Source organism: Gasterosteus aculeatus, chromosome 13 (genome assembly GCF_964276395.1).
Source record: "Gasterosteus aculeatus chromosome 13, fGasAcu3.hap1.1, whole genome shotgun sequence".
Classification (NCBI taxonomy): domain Eukaryota; kingdom Metazoa; phylum Chordata; class Actinopteri; order Perciformes; family Gasterosteidae; genus Gasterosteus; species Gasterosteus aculeatus.
In genome coordinates, this window is record NC_135701.1 from 5,177,745 (window position 1) to 5,201,146 (window position 23,402).

The window sequence follows — 23,402 nt, forward strand, 5'->3', positions numbered from 1 at the left end:
CTCAAAACGTAATTGAAAAAGCAGTTTAGTTGCAGTGGAACATAATTGGTGGAGCCAAAGTTGCCTTGTAACATTTCATAATGAATTGGAATTTAAATTCAAATGGAAAGAAGCAAAATGGGAAGAAGTAAAATTATCCAAATTCATACATAAAATGTATTCGCTGATCAAAAACCCAACTTCATTTGATTGAATAAGACAATTACATTACAAGTATCTGACTACTTATAAAGACACAAAAATAACTTTGAGAAGTGTTCAAGTAGCTGAAAAAAGTCATTTAGACAGAACCACCTGACGGAAAGATTGTTACGTAATGCAGACAAAAGCAAACCCCAAAATGCAAATACAGAAACTTGGGCGTTACTTCGAGGCAGCATTTCTCCCCCTGAGCGAAACCTCCCCCACACCTCATTCCCCTGCCGGCCTCTCTACTCAACGCACAGACACCAACACAATCTGCAACGTCTTTACTGGATTTTAAATTGGAATCTCACTTCTCGTTAGTGAAAACTCATCTCATTACTGTAACATAACTCACAGGGGTGAATTTCAAATTGCTTGAAAGCTAATAATCCCCATCATTCATCCACGGTAAAGTTTTAATTCTACTGTTGATCTACTTAGTAAAGTAGTTACATTTAAATATTGGCAGCTCTTGTAAGAGCCGTCTCGTATAATTTTTCACAATGTTTTTTACAATTTGCTTCCTCGGAGTCCCAGAGGTTCAGAGGTGAGGTGATGTCAGGAGACACGAAGGGCCGACAAAACTCTCTCTCAGCCTACGGCTCCTTTTTCAAACAATAGGGCATCTCTTTTCAAAAGAAATGCCATGAATACGTAATTGTCTGCAGATGTTTTAAAGACAACAAGGAAGCGCAGCGTGAACGAAATGAAAAACCTGTCTGTCTGTCATCACGTGCGCTCTGGACCGAGCTCCTCTGCAAATAGATTAAGCAATTTCATACACTGTCCCCGAAACCCATTATTCAGTTCTGTCCCTTTCAGCTGCCTTCATATGTATTCTCAAAAAAAAGAATCTAATCTCTAATCCAATCTGCATCTGTTAATAGGAATGTTGTCAACCTGTTGAGCGGTTCTGTCAATCGTATCCTGTTTGTTTGTTTTTGTCCTTTTTTCTTTTTCACACACAATTCATAATGATGTAAATGGTTTTACTTGAAAAATATACAGCGTTGTAATCTGTTTATAGCACTACATTCATATATGTGAGCACTCACAGCAATTCACAATGCTTCATAACCAGAATCATCACACAATATAAAGCATTTGACATCATATCCTATCGTCATTATAGCAATTACGACAAATGTTGAAATTACATGCTAATCTCTACATTATGAATGCTTGTCCTTATAAATCATATAAAATGCTTATGAATATAATGTTATATTACAGATTTTTAACTACTGTAAATTGGCATTTGGTTACATTAGTAGCTTTAAGAGGAAATGCTGTTTTATTATTGGATTTTCAGTAAATCTTACTTAATGTTAAAACAAATAATGCAACGGTTTTCTGACAACCCATCTGCAGCCACCCTACTAGTGGCTTGTGTGTGTGTGTGTGTGTGTGTGTGTGGGCTGTAGCAGTATGATAAAGAGATCTACCTGTCCTGCACTAAGTAATGTCAGCGTATTATTTCCATTCATTCCGCTTCCTGCCTGTTTGTTTTATGTGTGTCCTCTATATACACCTGCATCCATTCATTTACCCATTTAACAAGGACAACATTGATTGAGAGAGGTGGTGAGAGGGCTGATTCGATTTCAGGGGACCGAATTGGATTTGATGGTGGGGCATAATGGCTTTCATGGGACTTTTACGGCACTGAATAGCTTAGCTGCAGCTGCCTTGATGGGACCGAGGTGTAATTCTGAGAAGGATCCCAGGGATGGCAGGAGAACAAACATCCTCTTCCTTATTTATCCAGCCCGCAGAGATCTCTGTGAGGTCAAGACCCACCTCGAACTAGAAAAATAAAATGCCCTTGTAAATCAAGCTCTCACACTCTGAGATTGGCGTTTCCCTCTTAGCTCAATGAGCTGTCACGACGAACAATAGTCGTGCACCGGCTCACCGAGCTGAGGGGAAAAGGGCGAGACCTGCTGTGAATTCTCATTGGAGACGGTGGCACGTTGGCGGCAGCACAATGGTTGTTTTTGCGCTGAAGCCAGCCATCGTGGTGGGAAGAAGACGCATTCACACTCCACTGGTAGATTTGGGTAATCAGTCCCTCCTAATTCCCCCCTCACTTAGTCCGCTGTGATTTCATTCATCTGTAAATTGCTCTGAGGAGAACAGTTTTGCTTGAATAGGGGACAAATTGTATTCCCGTAGCGATGTGAAGGTTGTCTATGTACAAACTGTAAAGGCTTCTGAGTGATTTCAGGCTGCACAAAACATGTTGTACAGCTTTTTCTCTCTTTAACATTTTTCCTTTTAAATCCAACCATTTCCCACAAAGCGTTCATAAAAAATTGCAAACTGCTTTACTATTGTTTGTAAAACAAAATGGAGTTTTCACTACATTCTGTACATTTCGAACGTTGTTCTTCTAAAAGAGATGTGGGCTGAATGAGTAACCCAGGTGTTGGTCTGCAGGTGCCGCAGGTGATGCTCAGCCTGACGCCCTTCCCTCCGTGCAAGGCACGCTGCCGCACTTCATCCAGGAGCCGGAGGACGCCTACATCGTCAAGAGCAACCCCATCAAGCTGCGGTGCCGAGCCGCGCCCGCCCTGCAGATCTTCTTCAAGTGCAACGGCGAATGGGTGCACCAGAATGAGCACTTCTCCCAGGAGTATAAGGACCTCAACACCGGTAAGATAAAGCCGGCCTCCTTCCAACCAGTGCTGACAATGTAAAATGAAGAAAAGGAGGTGCCGGCATCTTAAGATTTGGTGTGATTTTTAAAAGAGGGGTTGGAGCTCGCAACTGAGTTGACTGACTCTTCCACAAAAAGAAGAAATACACAGAAAGTGATGCATTCAGTGAAGTTTCTGTCCATGCTACTGCAGATCAGAACGAATGGGCCGACCACCAGAGAATCAAAGCATGCATTTTTGAAAGCGAGTTTTAATAAACAGTGAAGAAACAGTTTTCTGTTTCTGTCTATTAAAAAATATATATTCATTTTGATTACATCTAATTCTATACATTATTGGGTCACATTGTTGTAATATTGCCTGTATCTCAGTTCCTCACTTGAATTGACTGCAAAAATAGTTTTTTACCATCAGCTTTCCTTATTTGTGTAATTATTAGAGCTCAGGCCTTGTTTCTCTGCTTCCACCAACAGCTTGAGAGTTTGATACAGTCGGATTTTCAAAACGCAACTTGGTCAACTTGGAAAGTGCATGAAGGGTTATTTTCAGGCTTTGAAAAAAAATGATTCAGTTCCCTTACTCAAAACAGAGGAAATATCTTTTATTTCCTGCACTCTGCAACGTGATGGCTGCAGGTCTTGACCACAGCTACGTAATAGCGTCCTTCAATATATCAGATCATTTAAGCCAACAAAGCCAAAGCAGCTTCAGTAGTCATAGCGGGGTCAAGCAATATGTGCAGTATGTGCTTATTTTAAGCCCCTCGCGCTGCGAGACGGAGGGGCACCGTACCGCATCAGCATAATTCAGTTACACGTCACTCACAGTAATGTGTGGCACTGAGTTTCAAATGCTTTTCTCTGATGATCACATACTGTGAGGGTCTGACTTAAAGTAAACCAGTTTTTTGGACATTTGAATGTTTCAGCGATTTTTTTATATTCAATATTTCCTTTAAGGAAACCTTTGGGGTTCTTTTCCAGTGAATAGGCAGCATTGGTCACCTGGCCTTCAAGAGCTCACCTTGAAGCGTTTCATTAGTGTGGAAAGTGGAGGCTTTTATTAAACTAGGAGGGAACAATGAACACCTTTTTAGTTTGGCATGATAACAGAAAAGTGGACACTGAAACGTTGAGCTGCAAAATGTCGGCACTGGTTTGGAAAGTCAGAAGCCTGCATTGGTCCCAGGAGTTATTTTTCTGTCAAGACTTTTATAAAAATACAGTACTTGGTATTAAAGGGACATTCCACTGAATATACAGATCAAGGGCGGATTGTTAAGTCTTACACTCAAACCATAAATACGTTGAGGGTGTCAAACTCATTTAAGGTAACAGTCACAGAGTGCGGCCCCCAGTGCACTGATTGGGAACAGCAGCCACTTTTATAGAAATGCAGTTTATGTCTTTCAAAAAAAGGTACTCTGTGATGTCCCAAATGCCAACCTCAAGGTTTCAAAACATTCACAGCAACTTTGTCCTTTTCTTGGTCTATGCATGCTCCCAATCTACGGTAAATGTAGCTGTTTTTTATGCTTGAAAAATATGAATATATTAGCGTCGGCTGAACTAATTAAAAATTTCCTTTAGTTCCCCAAGTTTACAATAGTGGATTACTGAATCACTTGAGTACACTTCTTTGTTGTAAACTCCTTCAAGGCAACGTGGCTTAAATGTGATTTCCTTTCTCGAACCCTCTCAGCGGAGTACCTACTTCATTGGTTTGCTGTTGCTCTTATTAGCGTGTTAAAATGTTCTGCTTATGAAATGTAAAGGTTATTTAGAAGCTTCAATAAGCCTGGTCTGGTTCTAAATTATTTCATGGTTTTAATCATGGTTTAAAGCCTAAATCGCACTTGTCATGCAATTATTTGTATTCATAAGGTTTAAGTTTAGCGCTTTCCAATCACTCAAAGGCCTTTAACACTACATGTCATCATTCACCGCCCCTTGAGGTTCACTATATGTGGACCCTAAGGAACCAAAAGTGATGCTTGAGTAAAGTTACATGGTCTACAGTCAACACATGTTCAGCATACTCTGATAATAGTTTCAGGCCGAGGTTTTTCCTTGACGTGTCAGGGGAGCAGTGGTGGGTCATACCAATTAAGTGCCATTTCTTTTTTCCCGGCTAAAGCATGTTAATTAAAGGACCTGACTCGGGCTTCCTGAAGGGATTTCTGACAAACAACAAAGCCAATGTGACACCTCGGCTAGAATGCTCTGTGATTAGCTGCTGTGCAAAAGCCGTCTTTCTTGTATTCATGAAGGTCCTTCCACAGGAAAGAGGCTTTAATTGCTTCTGGAAGTTCATTATAGTGTGATTGCTGTGCTGTGAAATTGTTGTGCGCTTGATAATGGCAAAATGAACGTCCTCAGTTGTTCGCTGCTCTCTGTACGGACCAAAAAGTACAAGGGGAAGTTCGCTTGGTGGTGTTCGTCAGCTCACTTCAAATGCCACATGGACCCTGGGCGTCCAGCAGGGGGGCAGCTAATCAGTGGATTTGACAGATAAGAGTGAGAAGCTCTACCAAAAGCTGGCTTTGCCTCCAGGCTAATTCACACAGCTGCATTTTCAAAAAATGATAAATGTTTAGAGATTTACAAAAATAACTTTTTCTTAAATTTGAACATAGTTAATGAGACAACCCGAGAGTTTTGCTGCTACAATGCAGCTAACAATTAGGACGACATTGACATTGTAATAAAAGCAAATCGGGGGAAAGGGTTGGGCGTCCAAAGTGGGCGTGATGCCCTTTGTGGGAGAGAAAAGATTCCGCTTCCCTGCACTGGGAGCTGCACTGGGAGCTGCACTGGGAGCTGCACTGGGAGCTGCAGTGGGAGCTGCAGTGGGAGCTGCAGTGGGCGGCGGAGAGCTCTGCTCCTGGAAGCGGTACCTCCTCTGGCCAGGAGCAGAGCTCCGCTGCTCTGCCCGTCCCGGCTTGAAGCCAACGCTGGCAGCGAGCTGCTGGAGGCCCCGGCCCTCGTACTGGGCCCACTGGAGGGGAGGGAGACACGGGAGAACTGGAACCTGGACTTCATTACATGAATGGAACTATAATCTGAACTAAAAAACACACAGCATTCAAGTTAGCATGTAAACATGGCACACAGAAGTGCCTCAATAAGCATAAGATACTAAAATACTGCATATGATGCACATGAGGAAAGCTTCTCTACATATAATTATAAAAGGTACATGAGCAGTGATATGCTGGGGCTGGAAGCCAATGAGGGATGTAAACGTGTGTGATGTTGCTGAATTGGGTGCTTACCGTTATTTAGTATCAAGGGTGTCAAACATGTGGCCCCAGAGCGGGAGTCCGCCCATCAAAGGGTCCCATCTGCACCTTTGGGTGAAGAATTGTAGTTATCATTCCAACCTTTCATTAAAATGCACTGATGTGTAAGGGCCTCAGCAAGGTGAACAGGACTCACTCGGGTTTCATTTTGCTTTAATGAACCATCTTGTTGTACATTATCAGGTCAAGTGAAGATATCAATAATTAATATTCAGTATGATTAATCCCCGCCTGGTTCAGAGCGCTTGCTGCTATGCTACGTATGGCCAATGTGCATTTCAGGGGCGGGACTTAGCAACGGTGTCGTTTGTGACTGTTTTCACTGTTTCTTTCATTATATGTCTTCACCCTAAAAGAAAGGGAAATATTTGAAGGTGTTATAATTTATACGTTGTGATTTACTGGTCCGGCCCACTTGAGATCAAACTGAGCAGCATGTGGCCCGTTAACAAAGATCAGTTTGAAGGATGATTGATGGATGAATATAAATTAATAACGTATGTTATAACTTGCCCAAAAAGGTTCTATTTTTTTGCTGACCTTCGGTAGCTTTTAGTGTCGGCTGCTGAAGTGTTCTAATGCTCTCATGCATTTTTTAAAATGTAACTGTGGCGCTATTCTGGGAAATATTGGCTTTCACGCCAAGAGGTACTATGGTTCAGACTGCTGCGTCCTGTCAGCTCTCTGAATTGAAGTTTAAATCGTGGGAATTATCAAAAATGTGATAAAAGTCTGTGGACCAAAGATCTCGTGGTGGAGCGGGATCGCACGTTTGATCCGATGATTGGCGGTTTGATCCCAGGCCCCTGCAGTCCATGTTGATGTCTCATTCGACAAGACGCTTAAGTCCAAATTGCTCCTGCGGCCTGTTCCCGCGCTGCGTGATCGGCTGAGCGATGACACGTGCTCTTTAAGTGCTCTGAGTAGACAAAAGACTAGAAAAGTGCACGAACAGACCATTTACCTTGTTCAAAAGAAGCACAGGATTTCTATAATGAACACAAAAGAACATGGATATAAAGATAATAGGAGAACACATTTGCACATCCCAGTTTCTCAGAGCCCAATTATCCACACTACACATCAACATAATCAATAACTGTTAAAAGGCATCCAACATGGATACGAACAAAAGTCATTAAGGCAAACGCTGACTAGTAAATGCAGGTTCATGCAGACCTCCAATTCCTCTTCCTTCATCGCAGATGAATTTTCAAATGGAAATTGGATCCATGTGCCATATTCATTAGCTCAAATTAGGCTCGGCTTGTTCACCAGCATCACCACGCTGGGAAGTAGCTTCCCCCGTCGTCCCCCCCCTCCTTTTCTTAAGCCGCCTCCTCATCCGGGCCACTCCTGTATCTCGCATTCCGGATTTGTGGGAGTGTTACCAGCCATTTAGTCTCACCCTACTCCACCTTTGCGCGTCGACTTACCTCTCGCTAAAATCACCACACTTAACTGCCCTCTGGCGCTGCTGGCTGAAGTGGATCAGCCATCAGAGCAGCCTTGGGATGTCCTCGCCGTAGCCGACCGACATCGTCCCGACCCTCCATCAGTAGCAAACGCAACACCACAGATAAGGCCGATCTTAACGAGAAGGCTTTGTCCTGGCTCGGTACGGGACATCGTCAGCGTGTCGGATTAGTGCGGCTTATCAAAGAGGGAGATCAGCGAAGAATCAGAATTGTATTGATTAGGACATGGGCGCTCGATGCCACCAGGAGCCTCCGATAGCATCTGTTATTTACCAGCTAGCCTGATCAATCACTACGTGCTGATAAAACGGCGAATGCCCTTGAATGCCCCAACAGCCGACACTAAGGGAGGGACCGTTTCTGTCTGCAATGTGGGCCACACATTTCAGGATAGGCGATCCTGCAAAGTCTGTGAATGGATATTTATTGCATTTGTTTTCATAGATTATTTTAGTCCCATCTATATGAAAAAAAGAAACAAAGATTGGCAGCAGCTGTTTGCAGATGCAATTTTTGTAAGTTCATTGTGCCTTTGTGGGCCGAATGTTACGCGAAATGAAAGCACAAGCGCACCTTGTAAAGTCGGCTTGTGCTTGCAAACCTCAGGGGCAGGTTTAATTCATTAATCACAACACTCAAGGGTTAATGTATCCTTAGTTGAGAGAATTCCTTGATAGTGTTGCACGTAATACCTTAAATGGTCATGGCTTCATTTGAGAAAAAGTTACGGCATTTAGGGCATTGAAAGATTTGACTTTGTTTTGCTCACACTGTGATATTTCATTTATCCCACTGTCTGAAGTAACTGGCCTGTAGACAAAGGGAAAACAAAACAAAAACAAAAACAAATCAGTCACTGAAGTGAATGACACTCCTCGCATGTTACTGACAGAAAAGATCCTGTAGCAATAAAACCAGCCGTCATTTATTCCAAAAGGTCTGAAGGAGCACGGCTGAAAAAGAGTTTTCCAACTTGAGGATCAATTGCTCATCATTGTGTAATGAAGGAATTAAGGAGAAAACATTGGAAATCAACCTTAAGGAGAAGATTTAAGGGTGTTTGGTAGAAACCTTGTGTCAACGCATAGTGTTAAACCTCTCAACCCCTTCTCGCCGCACAGGGAGCAAACCATGTCAGAGGAGAAACACGCAGCCTTTATTCCACCCTGACGGGTCCAGGATGCAATGCGTCTTGCGGGCAATCAGCTGTTTGAGCAACGGCGTGCTGTCGGGGGGGTTGAATCATATTTGAGTGAAACCGTAAATGGTGCAGGTAGAGGGGGAAATGATGACGCATAACATAACGTGAGTGGATGTGATGGTGAATCTTTTCCTTCAGGACAGGACCTATCTGTTCACATCAATCTTGGCACTTTGAACTCCAAAGTTGGGTGAAGTACAAAAGCTTTAGTTGGACTCTTTCCCAGTGATAAAGTTCTCATAAGGTCAGTTAGACATATTATGGGTGCTTGACAAGGCAGAGAGATGGCTCGGGGGAGGTACGCAGATGATAAAATCCTTTCCTTTATTCTCAGAGGACCCCGGGCAAAGCAGAACTCTATCCAGCTCAGTGTAATTTCCAGAATATCCTGATGAAATCTCTACTAACTGCCTCCTTGTAATGAATCCTTCATCCACCTATTTTCATGCTAACTAAGGCGTGCTGAATGACAAAAGCTGATCAGCAATGGCAAAATTAGATAGAATTTCAGCGAAAGGATTTATGCGGGTCTGGAAGCTGAAAGTTTCATGTCTGAATAGCTCATCTAAATTGTGATGAAAACGCATTGTCTAATAAATAATGATAAAGTCTTTGCACGGCTGGCTCAATTCCACTGCACAGCACTTAGTAAAGGTATAAAGTATCTTTAAAAATGTGCCCATCACAGATAAAGCTGGGCCGCGAGTCATGCCAAGCAGATAATCGGGTTCCCAATAGGACTCCACACCGGGCCAGAACCAACCTCCAACAGGAATATCATGTACTCATCACTAACAAATATAGGAACGCTTCACACCATTGGAAGCATTAGATGGTTGGCTACAATATCCACTTATCCGTTTGAGAATGTTCCACAAGTTAGTAAATATGTTATGCAAATTAGTCCACAAAATGTGCTTATTCTCCCAAAGAAAAAAGTATCATTTCTTTCAGACAAAGAAAATAACCTCCCTGCATCCAAGCATATGAATCAAAAATGAACACAAAAATGGTGTTAATTAAAACAAATTGATAATGGGCAATTGGCAGAAGCAGCTCTGTAGGTAGTCAGGTACACACTGTGACCGTAACACATTTGGCTAATAGTACTGCACGAGAATCTGTCAATTTAAATCTTTTATGTTTTACTTGGCAGAGGACCTGCTGGTCCGATTTTCAAAAGCTCTCCTGGTTGATGTTGTTTTTAGAAGTTTGGGAAGTTTCTGACTTTTCTGCAGCTTGTGAATCATTTGCGTCACAGTTGACAGGTGTTTTCATTAAAATGCTCTTTGCCGTGTGTACGATACCAGTCTCTTCATCAAAGGGCCGCGTGGACACGTTATTACTCAAGTGTTGCTGACGGTTGAAGCTTTGATAAGTTGCCACAGCCTTTCTCATTTTTGCCTTTATCATTCATGCCTTCTCCGCTGATATCTATCTCAAACATGAGAATGAAAGAAATATGAAGGCTGCTCTATATGAAAGGAATATTACCACGGCTTAGACCAATATGGGATTAGGATTTGACTCAACGGTGTTCGGTGTGTCAGTCTATAAAGCCGGTAATGAAATGTGCCTCACCCACAAGTCACAAGGAGCTGAAGCCAAAGATTTTCATTAGTTTGTCATTCGGTGGGGAGCTCAAGTGTCCCATGATGATCACAAGAAGGAAGACCTGTTAGTACTTTCATCTACAGTTACTGCTGTGAAAAAACCTAGACGTGCTTCTCCAACACGGACAGAGTGGAGCATTGCGATGTGGACTTGGAATTGTAAACACTGTGGAAAAAAAAAAATCTAATATTTATTTTAAATGTATTTTTGGTCTCAAATGCTACTCCCGGTAATGCAAACCAAGAGTTCCACCCCATTAAGATTCACGTCACTCCCAGGAGATCACTAAACTGCATGTGGGTGGGTTTTTCTCAACTTCAAACCCCCTGAAGTAAATGCCGTCCTATATTGTGAAGAAACTCTCAGCGCTTCCTCCCACGGTTGCCTGGAAATCCTCCCTGTCTCCGCGACTCCGGGGAGACACTCGGCGGGGCCCCTTCGGGGAGAGCGAGCAAACTGATCCTCGGGGTGCTGGCGGCGGAGCGCTTCCCCTCCCACCGTATGTCACTCATCCAAACCGCCTCTCCTGGCGCACATCCCTAATCATGATTACTGCCTCCAACCCGCGAGTGAGAGAGAAAATCAGCGCCCACCTGACTCTGTCGAGGGGAGACTCTTTATCCTCTCTAAAAAGAGTGGAAGTGTTTATGCTGTTAGGACTCACGCCTTCTTCTTTATGTGATTTTAATTGAGGCAGTTAAGCCTCCCTGGGAGGAACCTGGCTATAAAGAGCTCGGAGTTGCACACAAACATGCGCCCTTATAGGATCCCTGCGTTCAATAGTTACCGATGAGGTGAAAAAGGAACGGGGAGGGGAGAAGAAGGAAAAAAAGAAAAATGATTGACCTTTATTTCCAGCCTCCGTGGGGTATGAATGTTATCATTGGTGAGCAGCGGGTGGACAACGCACGCTGCAGCAGCCGCATCGCGCGCGTTTGTGTGTGAGCGGGGATGTTGCTGCTAAGTAGCTATCGCTGTGCACATATTCCCATGCATGTATGAGGGTCGATGTGCATTGTGCGTGTAGCTCAGCCATCTGCGTATGTGCATAGTACATTATTTGTGAAGCCGTTATTGGTGTTGCATGTAGGGATGTACATAATGAGCCCGTGTTAGCGTGTGTGATAACAGGATGTTGGTTTAGAACACGTTCGGTTAACTCTGACTAAGAGCACATTAACAGAGTCTCTCGGAGGCTTGGTGGTTGTTGTTAGGCTGGGCTTGCTGGGACGACGGGGGGTGGGGGGGGGCACCTCACCTCGCTGATTCCAGCACGCTGCACATATCTCAGGCTCAGACATAATGGCCTCCAAAGCCGGGTTTGATGTTATCTTTGCCCCGGGGTTGCTTTGTGAGCCAGTTAATGGGGTTGTTAACCGAATGTGCCCCGGACAATACACCTCACACACATATGCACACACCATCTAACCAACCCTGTGCTCTCCTGCGGGGGAAGGAGGGGTTGTAACTACTGTATCTTTTTCTTATTTAGCCTCCCTGCATGTTTGCTGCCAGGGCTGAGAACTACACTTTAATGGCTTGAATTCCTTATACATTTCTTGTCGAGAGGGAAAGGAACCTTCTTCCACTGCCGACGAGTCAGCGAATTGGGCTGGAATACCTGAGCTGTCACAGGAGAACCGACGCATGCGCTGCTGTTTGTATTTCCAATTTGAACCCCCGGGACTGAGCTCGGCGATACTTACCCAAGAAAGTGAGAATGCCGAATGACTCCACCGGCCTCTCATTGTTGTGGGACTCAATTAAAAAAAAGTCTGTCTGATAGTTGACGGTGTGGATACAGACTTGTGACAGAAAACTGAAGGTCCCCATGAAGTCAAATCAGTGATGGTTCGCGGTGTGCGTCTTAACCATTTGACTTCCACAGCACTCATGTTTTCATCCACCTATTTGCTGTCTTGGGGTCAAGGTCACTATGGAATCAGAGAGGCTAAGAAAGGTACATTTCTCAGAAGCCACCTCGCTCGCATGGGACATTTCCCATGTTATCAGAATGTTCTATGTCTGTTTGTCAGCGCCCCGCCCAGCTGGACATGACTTTTAAAAAACCTCCACACCGATGTGTATTCCTGCAGGCCCTCCCGAACCAAAGGGGGCGATGACCTTTCCCGGCAGACCCGCTGACCCCAAATCGGCTTAACTCGGTTGCAAAGTTCTCCTGCAGTTCTCCTCTCGCAGCAGGAACATCATATGTAAAATATACAACCCCGAGGCGGCAAACCAGACTCCTCTCCACACCCGAATATCCCAGTCAGAGTTGGTGGAGGTAGAACCTCGGCAGAGCCAAACACGTTTAAACGTCCTGCGGAGGATGCAAACTGTCAGGTGGAATCTAGCTCAAAATCCGCTCTCAGAAAAACAAGGTGTGTAGGTATTAATGTGCTCAATATGGTGCAGAATGAAACATTTCGGAGAAGCCACCCGGAGCAGAAACAGACAAGGGATGAATGTGGGAACCTGAGTTAGCGACGACTTCATACTTGCCTTGGATTGGTGCATCAATCTGCTTTTAACTCCGCATCCGGCCACAAATAGAGAATTACAAAACAAGTTGTCCTTGTTCTTGGTTCATGAACCTTCAGTTCTAATTGCTGCTGCGTCTCACCCTCGCTGCATAGTGTCACTTCTGTTCTCGCGGTCCCACAACACTACAAGATGTGTCAGTTGTAAGCGGCTTGTTTGGGGATTGTCGGGCTTGATTTCACATTTTGTAGGCCTGAAATTGGGTATCATTTCAAAGAGACACAGCTGTGGGTTGAGACTGTGTCTGGTTACAGTGGGCGCGGGGCCTAATGGACTTGTGAGATAAAAGTTCTCTTTTCTGGAGGCAACGAGGAATGATGTGCTATTAAATATCCTTCCACAAAAGGATCGGTGAAATAGACTCTAATGGCTCCACGCACATGCATATATGTGCGTGTTCACTCCGTCCGTGTGCCCATGCGCTCGTGTGCGAGCGGGTTTTGCTGCCATGTAAAATAAATGTGGATGTGAGTGGGTGCCACCATTTCACATGTGAGTGGCTATTTTTGGGATGCATTTTGAACAAAAGCATCGGTGCTTTAAGTGCACTGGTTTCCAAACAGCAGCGGGGGGGGAGAGGGGGTGGGGGGGGGATCCCTCCGTCAGCATTAGATCCTGGTGAGGAAACCGGCCCCACTGAGCTGGAGCGAACGTAATGAGACCCTGATGGAGGATGATGCTAATGTGCAAAGGCTGTACTCAGATCTGAGGTGTAGGGTCCTCGCTTCTACTTACGGGCGTGTGTAGGTGGCAAGCAAAGGCAAAAGGAGGGTAAGAGGAAGATGAAAACGTTATATTGCTTATGAGACTTAAGATAGAGCTTTTTCTATCAAGATATTTTCTGGTGATGATGCACAACATATCTGCACCACTTTACTCTGTATACATTTTAATGTTGTGCGTAATCAGCCAATGTGTTGGTTACATTGTGTCTGATTGTCTGAGTGCTTTTCTTGCGCCATTGGATTTCATTGCAGTGTCACTATGTCGGCTGTTACTGAATACGATGTTATGTATTCATAGGACGTAAACAGTACACAACATTGCACATAAATGTGTGTATTTGTATGATTTGCGCCAACAATTACACATCTGCAATTGTTTGACCACTGAATGGAGCTCAGTTGCAGATTGCACTCGTGGCCGCTTACCTTTTTTCGTTTGAATGCACTAAATTACAAACTATCGGACTGGAATAGGAATCACTATCATCACAGTCTGAATGCATAATATGTACAGTAACCTGCAGAAACACGTTAGGCTTTGGATGAATAAAGCCGTCACAGAGCAGCAGACCATTACAACCAGTGGAGATAAGAGCACCGGTCCTTTGCACGCTGTCTGCACCAGTCACAAGGAACTGTTCAGGTCCTGAAAAGGCATCAAAAGACGACAAAGAGTTGGTGTTTATCGCTCATAAAACATGAAGTTGGATTTTTGTGTCATGCTTAGTGGAGGGTACCTCAAAGAGTAGCACCTGTTTTTTCCCTGTGTTTGTTTTTAAAGCAGCCAGAAAGGTTTAGCAAGTAGAAAAGAGGCTCCGATCAATTGTCGTAGTATCTGTCAAACCCACTAACTCAACCACCGCCATCATCAGTTAGCATCAGGTTAGCAGCCATGTATCTACAGTGCTTTCAACAGATGGAACAGCTGAAGATGCCATCAGGCTTTTCCCCTAACCCTTCAATTACTAACTAATTACTAATTATTTTAAAAATACATAATGTAAAAACATAATGTGAGGCTGAAGTCTAAACTAAATTTGCTCCCTCATTTTGTTGTCTTCTGTCTTGATAACCAGGTGATCTTTATGCTTCAGATTGCCTGCTTCTCTCTGAAATACCTTTTTTGCTGCGTCCACAACTTGTGTATGATATTGAGCTCCGACTGCTGTAAGACTAGAAGGGGGCGGGGCTTAGCAAATCAATTGTTATGTGGCTTTCCAAAAATAATGTGTATGTGATTTAACCAACTATACCACAATGCAAAGCGTGTACCATTAAGACTCTCAGTCAGTATATGACTCCCTTCTGTTGGATATGCATTATGAGCGTTACCCAAGGGCTTAACCTTCAAGACATGTACCATATTTACATCTAATCAATTATGCTAAGAGCATCTAAAAACATTGTCCTCTGTAAGATGGTAAGACGGAAGAGGCTCTGAGTTGATTAAATGTTAGGATACTCATTCACTCATTACCATGTGCTCACAGCAATTAGGACCTAAAAGTAGTAGAGAGACTTCAACACAGATTTAGTTAAATGCAACGTACAAGCTGCTTGATGAAAAGTGCCCGGGCCGTGTGCATGTCTGACGTAGACATGCAGGTACATTATTAGGGACAGTGAGAGTGTAATCAAAATGTATTATTTGCTAGCTAATATAAATGTATATGGAGCATTGAGCAAAAACATCTTTGTTGTCCCGGAGCTGTTTGAACTGATCACTTCTTGTTCAGCAAAATAGTTTTTATTAATTAAAACTTAAATTTAAAAACAAACTATACAATGCATGTATGAGTGTGATTATCCACGACCAGCTTTTAAAAGTGGACTAGTCAACTTGACGGCCCTTCGTTTGCTTATTTAGGCACATTGTAGCCACTTTGTTTCAAAAGGTGTATTTACTGATATATTTTGTATCGTAGAAAGAGACTGAAATATCTTAATATCCTATTAGCTTCTCAACAACAAGGGTTCTATTCCTTTTCCTCTCAAGCTGACCACAATCTGTATTGCGTTGGTTGCAATTTTTAAACAATAAATTGAATTGATGGTCCCAGTTACAGTCCAACGGGCAAGGAGCTGATGGGACTTAACTTAGGTTAACTAATAAAGGATGAAAAACATGGAACTGGGCTAACCGACTGACTCCATGGGAAAGTTTACGCTCCTGCAGCAAAATGACCTTTTCCGTTCAAAGAAATGCGTTCAAACGTTGCGTTTGTATGTTCTTTGGGCCACCGTCTCCAGTCCAGCTGATGAGCAGGTTCACTTTGGCTTTTAGCTTCATCTTTTGAACCCGTTTTCCCATCTGAATCAGTTTGACATCCTGAATATATCCTTCAATTTGTACTGCGGAGCCATCTGTCTGCTGCTCTTCTAAAACTGCATTTTAATTTTTTCCATGATTTGACATTATTTATTCAAGGTATTCAGCTGGTGAACGTGAGGCAGCTCCGACAGCTTGATAGAGCAGCAGTGGCTCAGCAGGCAAATCGCATTATTTAAAACTAATAAAAACAACGTACATTTTACACATATTCCGCCACAAAATTATACGTTTGATCAATAAAATTATTCAGAAATCTGCCTTGTTTAAATTACTCTTTTTCCAATTTCAACATGACATAGACGTTGCTGTGCTGTGTGCGTTTGTATATCACGTGTTGTGGCTGAAGCTCTACAGTGGAGAGAAGTGTGGAGGCGAACAATCAGTTGCAGATTGTAATTTAAAAACAAATATGACCGAAATACCCTGGCTGTGTTTTCTCTTCGTTAAGTAATGGCTCAATTTATCCTGCTGTCATGCCCCTGATTAAATCTCTTCTAAAGCAAACTCTTAATTAAGTTACTGGCCTGTTTCAAAGCTACTGCATGACTAAATTACGCAATCAAACATAGAAAACAGTTTGAGGGTTTTTCTGTGTCTTTACGTGACAAAGTAACCTGTAACTATCCAAATTGACGGCAGATTGTGAGGAGAGGGTTTGTTTAGCTAATGTTTAATAGTGTGAAATTGGGGGAGAAAGACACACTACAGGGTCTTTGAATATTTCATGCCATTAGTCACTGACAGCATGAAGTGAATAGTTTATCTCTTCCAGTTGAAGAATAAAAAATGAAATATCTTAGTAAAGTAAAAGATACAAATATTTAGTACTGAAAATATTCCGAAGTGAAATTAAGTATCAGTATGTGAATTAAAGTAAACATTCTGCAATGACATCATATTGTAAATCCCTGATTATTCAGGTTATTGGTCGGATAAATCACAGAAACACGGCAATTTTTTCAGTAGCCAAAACTAATACGTACAAAAATAGAGTCAAACTTCTGTTGGAAACCTGTTCCAAAAAATGCCGAATGACGACATTCCTGAATTGCCTAATTTATCCTGAAAATAGGAATATATGCTTTCCAAAGCCAGCTTTGCTCTACAAGGAGTCTGCATTGAGCCTCCGAATGATAGCAGCAAAACAACAGCAGAAAGTGGGGGGACACATGTGACATTAAGCAGATGTTTTAATGACACATCATCTTTTTGGAATGAAGGCCTTTCAAGCGTGAGGGATTCTAATACCGAGCTCTCACTTTCCCGCCGCTTCATATCGCCATTTCTGGAAAGTCCAACATGGATCCATGGGGCAGCACCACATTCCAGTTTGACTGGATGGTTAACAGAAGAGAACCAGGAGGAATATGTGCTGAGAGGGAAATATGACACGGGAGAAAAAATTGAAACTTATAGGCAGAAATTGCCATAATGGAACATTTGAATGAATTCCTTGTTATTCCACATCCAAGTTAATATGCTGGTCGGTGGCACCGTCCTCTCCACGGAAATCAGAACAGACAAAACGCAGTAATTATTTCAATTCAGCCGATTTGGAAGGATTCATGGAATTCTTCCGCAAACTGCAAAGAGCGAAGTGGTTTCTCTAATGAGGCCTGTCAACACTATTCTGCCTATAAGCAAACGATGACATTAGCGGCAGCGCTCGTCTTCATCTCGCCGGCAAACCACCTCGACGCCGGTTTGGGGTCCAGGAAACGTCGCTGTTGAGAAAGCTCACCGAGCTACCTCTCTCTCTCTCTCTGTCTCTCTCTCTCTCTCTCTCTCTCTCTGTCTCTCTCTCTCTGTCTCTGTCTCTCTCTCTCTGTCTCTCTCTCTCTCTCTCGTTCTGTTTGTCTTCTTTCTTATCTTCTAATCCTTCGAAACATAAGCTCACACCTTTCAGGACATCATTGAAAGTCATTAGTCATTATTTTCTCCGCTGTCGGTCCTCCCACACGCATACTTGCCAGCTCTCTGCCGCTGCTCGAGAAATGATGAATTATTATCTGGGTCTCTACAGGGGCTGCGTCTAGGAAGCCATGACCGTAGAATTGCTGCTTTGTTTATTCCTCCTCTTCAAGCGGCCATTTTCTCTCTTTTCTCTCTTTTTCCCTCCCAGCCTGTCAATCACGATTTAAAACCACCCCGGTCGCCAAAGACACCGCAGTGCAGCATATCTACACTCATGGCCTAATTTCTTTTAGCCTTTCACTACTTGTCAACCGTGTTTGTTTTGACAAAAAAGGCAAGAAGCCCCAATTTTCCGTTGTTGCCATTCACACAGTGCACACGGTGGAGACCGCCCGCCGCCATACGCGCTCCATTTCTTAATTCCACTGCGAACGCCAGCATGGATCCACCGCCGCGACCCCGCTGCCAGTCGCTCGGGTTTAATTGGTATTCATCTCAAAGTCGGCTGGGCGCCACGCGAGATGCGTGTGAGGCTGTTTGACTTTAGCAGGAGCGTGTCAGATTAAAGTGTTATTTATCAGAGGGAGCGTGTTCACAAAAGCCACAAGAGTTCGGGGCAGAGGGAATTGGGTATTTCTCTCCCCCCCCTGCTCATTGCCTTTAATCCAGCTGTGGCCTGCAGGCTGCAAAAGGCTCTGAGGGGCCCAGAGAAAACACATGTGACGGCCCCGAGGACTCTGACTTAAGACCGGTTGCTGCGCACCCATCTGCAGCGAGATGACAGGGTGACGAAGACTTGCAACCAAGTTGTTGCCTAAGAGGATTTTCAAATGAAGGATAATCTTTTCTTCTTTTATGCAGTAGAATTCAGTCAAAGTGCTGTTCGCAGGCCTTTTTGTGTTAAATAATGTTGTGTATTGTCCTTTTGTCGCTCGCACGGCGAGGCTTCGGATGCTGTTTGAAGTGGTTAAGTGTCATTCCAATTATTGATGCTAATTCTGCTACAGCTGATTTAGCTCTCTTGTTAGCTGCGTCGAGCACTCACAACAAACAGTAGAGGCCCCAGGGGGACTGTGTTCCTGCCAATTTCCTTACTGATGCTCTCAGAGCTCAGCCGGGGTGGGGTGGGGGGGGGACTGATGAAAGAAGTGTGTCAGCCTCTATAAGGATTTATGCACAACGGATCCTGTAATACCCATCGATTACTGACGCAAACCTGTAGACCTACTGTGGTATTGATTAAGGATTCTGAAAGGAGCCTTATTTGGAACGCGGGACTTTCCTATTTGAGTTTGCTCCATTAAATGATTGTGCCGAGGAAAAGGACTGGAGGCAGTCTACAAATGACCCGACCCGACCTGACGGGTACGTCACAAATCCTACGCAAACCCGAGGCCATATCTTTGCCACGCTAATGTCATGGTTCCTTATTGATTGTAACTACTGGACGGATTGAGATTCCGGCCTGAAATACGTGAGCTATAATCACAACGTCTGAGCATGTGGGTCGGGGTGGAAATAGGGGTCCAATGAAGAATGTTTACCCATGAGAATGGTGACTGATGGTGACACATAAATCAATTACATTCAAAAAGGCACAACTCCATTCATTAAACTATCCAAATCCAAACCGGCCCAAACGCAACCTGAAAGCTGACACTTCTGTCTCCTCCTCTCTGTTGTTCCAGGGCTGAAGGTGCGTGAGGTGATGATAAATGTGTCCCGTCAGCAGGTGGAGGATTTCCATGGCCCGGAGGACTACTGGTGTCTCTGTGTGGCTTGGAGCCACCTGGGCACCTCCAAGAGCCGCAAGGCCACGGCCCGCATCGCCTGTGAGTACGGGAACCACTCAGCGATCAGCGCTGCGCCTGCGCCGGAGCAGGTGTCTTTTCACGCAATGCAATCTAATACACAGACAATGCAAGGACACTAATAGACGTGAATCCGCTTGTTGGCGTCGAGATCCGCCTCCTGAAGTTGTTTAATATGGCACCAAGAGCTGTACGACAGCACCTCTCATTCTCAGAGAGCTCTGTGGTTCAATACATATGAACGACTGTCTGTGATAAAAACATTAAACAATTGCAAACTGATGGAATATTTAAAACCTTTAGGTAACTACTGGGCATTTACTTGTAATGGAACTTTACGTATTTATTCATATATATTCATGGTTTGGCTAATGGAAATGCTGTTCATCGCAGACTGCACCAATCGGCTTCTGATCTATTCTAGTGTGTTTTACACATGTTAACATTTGAGATTGACCTTTTAAAAATGCACGATCTTGGGAATGAAAAGATCCACCTCCAACAGGCTTATCGGTTTTAAACATGTCATATATTTGTTTTAAAAGTATGTACATCTGCTCTATGTCCTCTGCTTTGCTACGAAGAAATAAACATTCAAAAGCCTGAGTGAGTGTGAGAGCGATGTAAAATACCTCAAATAATTAGCGTGAAAACTGTTTTATTCACTGTTACCTGTTTTACGTTTTCTTTTTCTTTTGTGACCACCAAATCAGAATATAAATATAGAAGATTAAAAAAACTAAAGCACATATGAAATAAAGCCTTGTGCGGTGAAGGTCTCTGGTATTAAACTAAATTAGATTTTCCCCTGGAGGTCCCGGTGGTACGACCCAGGATGACAGACTGATCCACAGTGTGAGCCGAACTACGACGACACAGCGATGAACATGAATCCCATGTTCCATTGGTGAAAAGGGTCTATTCCCTAAACAAGGCTGTCCGAGCAGGTTTGAAGCAATCAGCTATTCACAGCCCGGTGGGCTTCCACGTGGTGTTGTAGGTTATCCTGAAGCCCTCTTCCGTGTTCCCGCGTCGCCTCAACCGTTTCCACTTCATTTCATATGTGGCCCTGGAAAGAGAACTGATAGAAATCACACGTGTCAAGAGAGTATTTACTTGTCCTTTGAAGAAAGTAAGATAACGTAAGATGATGTAAAAATCTTTATCTGCTGGGATTTCCATATCATTGTGTGTCTGAAGCACCATTCTAGAGTTTCCCTTCTATAGTTGGATCTTTTACAGTCAGGGAATCTCTCATGATATTATGTAGGATAGAACTACTGCACGCACATGAATGCCCAGGATGATCGCTGCAGTCCTAGTGCACTTTTTGGTCTGGATCTGTTGCATCCTTCAAACCACCTTTGCAACAGATTACGTAACACGGGGCCACGGGATCCAGTGTCCTGCACCGCCTGCGGGGTTTTGGAGGAGGAGGAGGAGGTGGTGGCGCGCGTTGGCTGCCAGCGAGGATGGAGGCTCGGCTGATCGTAACACTTGACACCTGACAGCTGCCTCTTATCTCCCCTCGCAGACCTGAGGAAAAACTTTGAGCAGGACCCCCAGGGGAAGGAGGTGCCAATCAACGGGATGATCGTACTGCACTGTCGCCCTCCGGAGGGAGTGCCTGTGGCGGAGGTAAGGCTGCTGCCCCCCTCCTTCATAGGAACAGAAATGTATACTCCTGCTGAGCGTTTATCTTTTAAGAGATACCAACAATACGTTTGGAAGGGAAAGTCTTTGCTTTGAGTAGAATGTGCTTTAATGTGCCTGTGGGCCGGGCCACAAAGTGAATGGTCCAACTGCAGCTTTTTTATGTGGGATGATTTATTTGGGGGATGTTACTCTTTCTTTTCTACTGGATTCAGTAGTAGTTCATCAGCAGCTAACCACTGTGTTGGTGAAGACATCAAAGTCATGAAAGGGAATCTCATCACTGCGTCTGTTGGTTGCAACACGGACATTCAGATGTGTGCGTGCGTATTGCATCATTGCATCAAAGATATCAAACATGAAACACGGCAGGTGCTCTGTGCTACTCTGGAATATTTGGGCCTCATTAGAGAATTCCCAGCAGCTTGTCCTTTTTTGACTTAAGTTTAAAAGAAGACAGGATAGAAAGAGAGGATACAAGTGCTATTTCTTTAGGACAGAAGGATGTGAAAGTCGTGTATGTTGAGACCATTCGTTTCACTCCAACCTCGTCTGTACCCCCAGTTGCTCCATATACAGATTACATATACATTTATTTTGTGGATTATTTAGCCATATACACAGGACAATACAATAACAGAGCAGATCATATTGAATTAGTATATACAGTGTATGTGTGAATATATGGTTTTGTTTTAATCCCACTCAATATCTATTATTAGAGTATTTAACAGTATTCATTATAAACATGGAGGGTTAATTAAGTGCGTGATGGCAACTTAAACAGAGGCTCCAAGTGAGATGGAGAGCAGATGTGTCTCACAGTGAGATCCTGAAAGACTCACGGAAAACGTAGCATTTAAATGTCCCGGTGGCAAATGTCAACAAGAGCATGTTCCTGTCCAACATTCGGAATGTCTCCTCCTGTTTTTGGTCCGGCGATAATCGGCATGAGCAGCGGATGTGTAATTGATGTGTGCAGGGATCAGATCCAAGCGGAGGTCAACCTCCGGTCCTGCGCTTTATCAATGATTCAACACTGAAATGGAGGAGTGATGTCATTAGAGTCCACATGGGGTAAAAATAGTTGAATCTGAGCAGTACAGACCCAATCACAACCTCTCATCTAGTCCTTTGTCAACACAAATGAGCCCGGCCGCAAGAGACGGGGGTGAATAATGCAGAGAGCAGATCGTCAGCCCAGTCGATATCGGGGGCACCTCGTCCATGCAATATTGATTTGGCTTCCGTGAGTGTGGTAGCGTGAGGTTTCAGAGTGCAGCTGCAGGACGGATGCAAAGCGCAGCGCGGGGCCCGACGCAGGGCCCGACGCAGGGCCCGACGGCAGGGCCCGACGGCAGGGCCCGACGGCAGGGCCCGACGCGGGGCCCGACGGCAGGGCCCGACGCGGGGCCCGACGGCAGGGCCCGACGCGGGGCCCGACGCGGGGCCCGACGCGGCGCCCGACGGCAGGGCCCGACGGCAGGGCCCGACGCAGGGCCCGACCTGCGGTTGGAGTGCAGCATAAACACTGTGATCTGTTTTGAAAGCCCGCTCGTCGGCTCCAATCAGTCACACACGGAATCCCATCGTGTCACCAGCTTGCAGCAGTTTATTGAGTCTGACGGGTTTAATTGGCACGAGAAGAAGAGCCATGGTAGGTATGTATATTTTGACAACGCGGTCATTTACAGCCATTGTTTCAATTCAATTGCTTGTGCCGTTATACTGTAAGTTTGGAGAAACATTTGATGTTGTTCCGGCGCTTTTTCCCCCCTCAATTAGTTGAAGTTGTTTTCATATTTTGCAATCAATTTTTCTGCATCTCAGTGACTAAAGGCAACAGCCATTTCAAATTTGGTAAAAAATTGGTGCAATATTGCTTGTGAATACTGCAGCCAGCAGCTACTAAATGGGATCCAATGGAATGTCTCTGCCCAGTAATCCTCTACCTTCCTGATATGTTTTGGTAATTAGTTATAG

General features: G+C 44.1%; 1 protein-coding gene across 4 annotated transcripts in view; it reads left to right on the plus strand.

The window, feature by feature from the left end:
- The window catches only part of unc5db (unc-5 netrin receptor Db), a 133,274-nt gene that overhangs the window by 61,582 nt on the left and 48,290 nt on the right, over positions 1–23,402 (plus strand). For all 4 annotated transcript variants that reach the window (XR_013452074.1, XR_013452075.1, XM_040195668.2 and 1 more), the window contains exons 2-4: positions 2,626–2,841; positions 19,644–19,787; positions 21,301–21,404. Coding sequence is in view for 2 of the 4 variants with exons in the window: in XM_040195668.2 (XP_040051602.2) it covers positions 2,626–2,841; positions 19,644–19,787; positions 21,301–21,404 (464 nt within the window). In the remaining 2 variants the exon portion in view is untranslated. The remainder of the gene's footprint in view (positions 1–2,625; positions 2,842–19,643; positions 19,788–21,300; positions 21,405–23,402) is intronic.